Consider the following 7,406-nt stretch of genomic DNA (forward strand, 5'->3'; position numbering starts at 1 on the left):
CCTATATAGCTCAAGTATCTTCCCTTGATTCTCTAGTTTGCGGTTTTACTACCGTAGAAGCCACAGAATCCAGGGCCAAATTTCATCCTCCTTGAGAGAGTTTGCTAGGCAGCCCCATTTTTCAGGGAAAACTCATTCCTTCTGGTCTGAACCAGCCAACCAGATAGTCAAAAATGTGCAGCAACTGGCAACTTCTGTGTTTTAATTTAGCTGTCCGAGATGGCTGGATTTACCTACTGAAATACATATGCTTGGTTGCTCATTTCAATCACTCTTTATGCTCATGCGGCATGTAAGTTTTGTCTTTTAAGTAAAGCAGTCCACAAAAGCACCAGTGTGTTACCGGCCCAATGGTACTGCTTTGTCAATCATAGCTCAGATGGCAAATCTAAATTTTGAGTACAATTAAGTTGTCCACAAACAGTGATATCATCAACAAAACTTCGTTCAGCACACATATCAGATGAACGATGGAAGAAAACACAACATAATCTATTCAGATCATTTTCAGCCAAACTCTCAACAAAGGCAGCAACATGTTCATACAAGGAACTCTCAGAGTAAGTTCATTGCAAATGCTTGTCTCACAAACCGGCCACTGCCTCCATGATTTCCATAATTCGTAAAATTCACTTTACATATGTACAGATTGTCAATGATGATTGCCTGTTGAAGATGAGACTAAGGTACATTATTGCTAACTGCACAGTTGCGATTCAGTACTGTACAGACAAAATTTTGAAACATATAAGAACATCTAAGGCCACCTTTTGTAGAGTGCTGTGCACAAACTGCACTATTTCTTAAGCAGATGTCGACCTCGCAAATTTGCACCCTTCACTCTTCCATCAAGAATAACAACGTCATCTTGAAAATCCTCCAAAGCTTGATTTTGCCTACACATCAAAAGCACGATCTCAAATTACATGCACCAATGTAAATCATGCAAAACTACCTACAAAACTATCACATAAACAGTGCACTGCTTTGCTACATGCATACTTTTTAAACATGAAGCTTCTTGACGAATCTTACAAATGAAAAGAATCAGCTTTGCTAGCCTACAACTGAGGCAAAGAATGAACCTGGATATTTCGAACCCCATATCTATCGACATCCCTTTTATCTGTTCCAAGACATTGCTCAAATCAGAGAGAGCATCATCCTGTTTTGTCTTGTCCATCTGAAGCCAAAATTTTCTGATTAGAACATGCAAAACTTGATGGAAGACAGCATCACTTCAGCAGGTCAAACTAAAATACATGTCCCACCTCAAGTTTTGCTTGTGTAGTCTCTGGCACCACATTGGGAGCAGATGCATGAGTATTGCGTCCCTTGGAGTTGCTTCTGTTCAGTCCAAGGGCTCCTCGTTGTTCAAGATGATGACCTCTCCGCTTGAAAGAATCACCTACATGAAGAAACAAACTGTCAACAACAAGAAGTTAGGGCTCACCCCCTAATGAAAAATAAGGGTATGATGAAAGCTGCAACATACTCCGTCCGACAGCTGGTCCCATCACTGGACGACTCTTCTTAGGCTTCCATGTCCTGGAAAACATGCCTCCTAGGCTTCCCAATAGCTTCTCGCCCTGCAGACAGAGGCCAATACACAAAATCAGTCTAACATTCATGAACAATCAGCTTGGAAGTCCCACAGTCCTTGTATGTTAAAAATGCTCGCAGTTTCTCCAAAAAGTCTCAGGAAATTTATTCCACATGGCTTGGCAGGGTAATTTTGAAGCGTGGGTGCAAGACCCATTACATGTAAGACCAATTGCTCATGCTATTTGGGATCCACACTTCGGTCAACCAACACAAAGTTCACTATTTGCCTTGAGCACAAGTATCAATGTTCTCTAGGTAAATAAACTGGTAATTGAGCTTGGCATTTTCACACGGGTCTCCAATGACTTTCTCGGCCATCATCCATGAGTGTGACTCGAGAGTCACTACATTATCAAGTTGAACCAAGGCAATGCATGCTGAGGATGATTAGACTCTTAAAAAACTGAAGTTTCAGCTTGTATGCAGACAAACACTATATCGACAAAGGCAATGTATACTTACAGTGGTGAGATTCTGATCAATGTCTACGGCCACTTCATGAGTCCTCCTTATTTGCTCTCCCTGCTCATGAAGGGTCACAAGAGTTTTGGTAGCATCCCCTCTAATGTCTTCAGCCACTCTCAGACAGTTCTGAAGCTTATTGCCGGTCTCCTCTGACTTCTGTAACGCATAACCTTCAAGCTCCTCAGTGCTCCTATACTCGAGGTCCTGAGTTCGAAACTGACTATCATCATATCTGGTCCGAGCACTGGAGGCCTTCATGGCGCTCTCGCTACTGAGCAGTTCATCTCGTCCTTGAAGCCATGCCTTGTTCTCTGTTAAATCCCCACTGCCACCACTTGGCTTCAAATTGCGATTCCCATTACTGTGACCATTGGCCTTGAATGCGTTGTGGCTACTTTCCTTGATCCGCTGAGCCTGGTTCATACCACCTTCGATCACCTTAGATGCCTGGTTCGCTCCTGCATCTTTGATTTTCCGTGCAGTCTTCAACGCCGCATCTCCGGTTGCAGAAACACGTTCCTTGAATTGGTGTCTGGTACTTTTAGCACGTGCACCATGCTCTTCTCCTCTCTCCTCCTTCGCTGAGGCTCCATGTCGAGGATTTCTAGCAGCAAACCCGAAGTTATCATCCTCATCGTCATCGAATGGATTTTTGGCATCGAGCACACGCGTCTCCTTGCGCTGAGAAGAGGCCAGAGATCTATGATCATCCCGCTGTCGTCCTGTCGATGCTGTGGCCGGACCAGTGGCTGCAGCGGCATCATCATCGAAAGGATTGCCGTAGGCGCGAAAGGCACTCTTGGCAGGGCTGCTTCCAGCATCGTCGTCGGAATCGAAGGGGTTAAGGCTCGAGGAAGAGCGCCTGCTAGGCATGGCGGCCGAAGAAGCCAAAGAAAGGAACGAAGAGAAAGGCAAAAGATTTACCGATTGAATATGGCTGCGTTTCAGGATCGGTGCGGGAGAAAGAGAGTAGGGAATATCCGGTGCAAGATTAAAGCGGGTAACGCAGAGAGGGGTAGTTTGTGGCTACACAGGCACAGATAGAGGGAGAGGGAGAGGGAGAGGGAGAGAGAGAGAGATGAGAGGATATGGAGACCCTGTCTGTTGGCTATGGCGAATAGGGAGGTCTTTCACAAAAAGGAGAGAGAGAGAGAGAGAGAGAGAGAGAATAATGGAGGCCCTGTCTCTTGGCTATGAGGCTTGGCTATGGCGGAAGCGTAATAAATATAGAAAGAAGATGGACCATGGCAGGCAAGGACGCGGCATGGTGTTAGGCCTAGATCGAAATTGGAATACGAAAAGGTCAAAGTCACGCTTCTAATCACGTTTTTCAGCTAATCCGCCAATGCCATTTTTCTTTCCTCTAAAATAAAAAATAATGCCACAATATATTTTGATAATGCAAATAATTTACAACCCCCCCAAACTTGTGCGTTACAAAAGAACTCTTACCACTCTAGAGGTGGGTCACGCTGGCTTCAATGGGAGCTATAGAGATAGAGTGCAGCAATAAGGTAATCTGCAGTCCACAATGGCATCGTGTTACTGGTCCCCCTGGCCGGTCCCCCTGGCCATAGTGACATCGTGTATGTTCTCTCATACGATATCAATGTTATTGCTCCATCACAGTGCTTGTTTTTCATCATTTTAGCAAGGCTTGCAAGGTTAACTTAACCCACTCCCCCCCATCCTCCCCATACGAGCATGCACAAGAATGGTGTTAAGATAGCCTTGTTAACTACACTACAGCCAGGCATGACACATCTCTTACTAAATTTTATATACACAACCCCAAAAGTTTTAGAGCTCTGTCGTGCGCCCGGTGCTCTCGCGGAGGGATAGTGGCTTGTTGAATGAAATGATATTCCCTTTGGGCTATAATGCCAAGGTGGAAGGTTTTAGGTCAGAGAGAGGCAATTGATTGGAGCGAAGACAAGTGATGCATTAGATTTTTGCCATGTAAGGAGAGCTCAACCAATTAATAGCTTACCCATACTAAACTTCCATTAAAACCCTAATTTTTACAAGTGCTTGCTGGGGTAAGTGAGGATTTCAATAACCATCCTCCCATCAACTGAACCTAGTGTGACCACATGGTAATGGAGGGACAAAGGGTTCCACTCTCCCAATCACCCCATGGCATTACCCAACTCTTACTCGTCTTCTTTGAACCCAAAAGCATGGCCAATACTTCCTTTTGCAATTCAAGCCAAATTTCTTTCAAAAACCTAAAAGACCACTTTTTACCAAAAAACTCTTCCTCCATTGTTTCCAAATCCAATCAATAATGATTGCCCAATTTTCTTTTAAAAGATATAACACCAAAATAGCCATTCCTTCCATTGTTTCTAGATCCAATCAACAACAATTACCTTTTAAAATTTCCATATTTTTCAAGGATTCATCATTTAGCTTGCCCTATTCTCCAAATAAGGCATGCTTCAAGGTGATGCCATGATCAAAGTGTGCTTTATGAACCCAATCTTTTCCTCTAGAAATCCTTCCTCTTCCTGCATTTCCACAATAAAGTACTTGCTAGGGAGGCAAAAACTTGGTAACAATATCTACATGGACCTTAGAAGTGGTTGGCCAATCAAACCTCTTCCTCTCAACACTTGCTCAATCCATTGAGCTTCACTCACTCCTAAATTGAATATATGTACTATCTTATCCATTTATAGTATTTCTAACTTTTTCGTTTTCCAATAAGGCTATCCACCTGTGTTGAATCCTGTGGCAATCATTTTCCTCATCAACCTAGGATTCTCCTCTATAGGAGCATAAGGAGCATCATAAGCATCCTTGAAGGTCCATATGGCTTGTAATAATGAAGTATCACCCCTTCTATCTAGTACTTCAACCCATTCGACATTGTCAAATATATCCCTCCATGAGATCACCATTGCCCAACCAACTTGAGATTTTGGAATCTAAATCTTCTAGCCCATACATAGTGATCACATTAGACCACTCAAGTTCCTTCAAGTCTCCCCTATTCATCTTGACTTTAGCCAGCTATTCCATAAATAGACTAGTCAACATCTACATACAATCTAGGTGTCTAATACATGCACATTATAACATCTTGACTTTTGCCAACTATTCCATAATTAGACTTGTCAATGTCTACATACAATCTAGGCGTCTGATACATTTTTTACTTTAGCTTGAGTTTAGGAATGCTCAGATATCCCTCATTCTTTTGGATAGTGATCGCTAGCTATGGTATTGCCCTCCATCGCTTTCCACTCTCTTTATTTCATTAAAAAGTCTTCCATCTCTCTTTCTATCCTGTGCAATGCCAAAAAAGGAATTGAAGCGGAGGATGATTGAGAGATATGCTAAGCATCTTCATCATTAAAAGTTGCCTTGCAAAATTAAGAGGAGTGCTCTTCCACTTCCTTTGTCACTATCTCTTCTATCCAAGTTGCTCTTTGCTTCATTGTTATACCTACACCTAGATGACAATCCATGTACTTAGTGACTTGACCTAGGTCACATCCACTTAAATCCCTACTATTTTAGCCTTTTTTTTGTCATGTTCAAACTCAAATAAACCATTTCTATTTTATGATGCGAACGATCACTAAGATGCATAACTTTGAGATTTGATTATTTTTGCCTCTAAAAGATTTAGAGTAGAGTCCATTCAACTTCAACCAAATTCAAGCTGTTATTTGCAAAGAATTATGAGACTAGTATGCTCCCTTCTGCTAAAGGCAATCCTTTAATAACATCCTCTTTAAATTGCCTATCCATATTTCTTAACACTAAATCTATTTTGTAAACAAAAGAGGGGCAAATGGCTTGCATAACACGCCTCTCCAATGAGAATGGGGTAGCTGATATTCCATTTATATACACTACAACTATAGAATTCGAGAAGAGAGCTTGAGTGATACTCATAAAACCTTTTCTCAAACCCATTATGTTCATGGCCTCCATGATAAAGTCCCATCTTGTCATGTCATAAGTCATGTTAATATCCATGTTAACGAGGACAAAATCTAGCCCTAAATTGAAAGCATGATTTGTAGAAGAAGTTTGATTGAGTATAACACCATTTTTCTTCCAAATCCATGTTGCATGGGGTGCATGATTCTTTCCATTAGAAACTTAATTCGATAGGCCATTGTTTTAGCCATCACCTCGTATGCAACCTTCAAGATTGTTAGAGGCCTTCATTGCGATAGTTTCCTTCTATCTATTGACTTAGGGAACACTTTTATTAAACATCCATCGATTTCCTTAAGGAATGAACAATTGAACATAATTCTATTAAAAAACTTCCATATATTAGAAAAGCATATCTCCCATAGTATATGAAACACTTCTACACAAATGCCATTTGAATCGGGGGATTTACCATCGTCATTGCTCATCTCAAACTATGATCCTCCTATGATAATGGTTGCTTCAATGTTAAATCTTACTCTCTACTAATCACTAAATTTCTCCATGTTTAGAAATGTAGCAAACTTTTGATCGTAGTTCAAAGGTAGCTTGACAGGGGTACTAGCTATAGCTAAGACGTGCTCAGTGAAAGCCCTCATTATTTGAGCTTCATCTCTAAGCACATTGCCCTCTCCATCTTCTATCATCATAACAATCTCTTTTCTCCCCTTAAACCTGAAGGTGTTTGAGAAGAATTGAATTGGTGCATCTCTCAAAAGAGCCCATTTCCCTTTCGATTGCATCTTTGCAACTTCAATCTTATCCAACTCTTGGTTTTGAATGAAAAACTCAATTCTTTGAGAATTTCATGCATTACCATGATTAGCTATAGACAATCAAGTCTCATAGCCCTCCAACTTGATCCTACATGCATATTATGCCATGTAAAGGAAAGCACATTGCCATGATTAAATATAAGTCTTGAATTGATTAGCTCATGGGATTTTATCAAATCATCCTATTTTTCTTTTTCCTGAACTACCATGGTCCCTTTACCATGTGTTTGATGCCTTCGTGCAATTTCATGTTTAGTCTCCTATTAGTACTACATTCACATCCATTGCTCTCACAACTCTCCACTACCATCACCCCTTGTCCAAGTCTATGGAGAATTAAATCTATCATTGATTAGCCACTTGCCACCTCTTTTACCTTGCTTGCGATAATCCCCAAAGATTTTATATTCCCAAAAATCTAGTTTTACTGCCTCATATTTACCAACTTTGATTTCTTGACATGCTAAGGTTTCCTCTTCCTTAATACAGTGTAAATAGATCCCTTTTGCAATTGAGTCCCCAAACCCCTCACATTCCAAGTAGTCACTTTTAGCCTCCTACACTAGTCATGACACTTACAGATAAACATCATTTGCATCTTCAAAA

General features: G+C 41.1%; 1 protein-coding gene across 1 annotated transcript; it reads right to left on the minus strand.

Annotated features, from left to right (window-relative positions):
• Positions 1-505: 505 nt before the first annotated feature.
• Positions 506-3,309, minus strand: LOC148010818 (SNAP25 homologous protein SNAP32-like). The gene is made up of 5 exons (XM_087671876.1): positions 2,068-3,309; positions 1,496-1,589; positions 1,272-1,408; positions 1,086-1,183; positions 506-896 (listed from the first exon to the last, which is right to left on the minus strand). The coding sequence occupies exons 1-5, from the start codon at positions 2,941-2,943 to the stop codon at positions 797-799; spliced, it is 1,305 nt and encodes a 434-aa protein (XP_087528002.1). The 5' UTR covers positions 2,944-3,309; the 3' UTR covers positions 506-796.
• Positions 3,310-7,406: the final 4,097 nt, after the last annotated feature.

This window comes from Lygodium microphyllum, chromosome 29 (assembly GCF_053477565.2).
Source record: "Lygodium microphyllum isolate KBCC chromosome 29, Lygodium_microphyllum_v1.1.10, whole genome shotgun sequence".
In the NCBI taxonomy this organism is placed as follows: domain Eukaryota; kingdom Viridiplantae; phylum Streptophyta; class Polypodiopsida; order Schizaeales; family Lygodiaceae; genus Lygodium; species Lygodium microphyllum.

Coding starts and splice junctions, on each gene's coding strand:
- LOC148010818 (XM_087671876.1), bottom strand. CDS start 2,943: ATGCCTAGCAGGCGCTCTTCCTCGAGCCTTAACCCCTTCGATTCCGAC. Junction 1,590..2,067: donor TTGATCAGAATCTCACCACT/GTAAGTATACAT, acceptor CTCTGTCTGCAG/GGCGAGAAGCTATTGGGAAG. Junction 1,409..1,495: donor GGGACCAGCTGTCGGACGGA/GTATGTTGCAGC, acceptor TTCTTCATGTAG/GTGATTCTTTCAAGCGGAGA.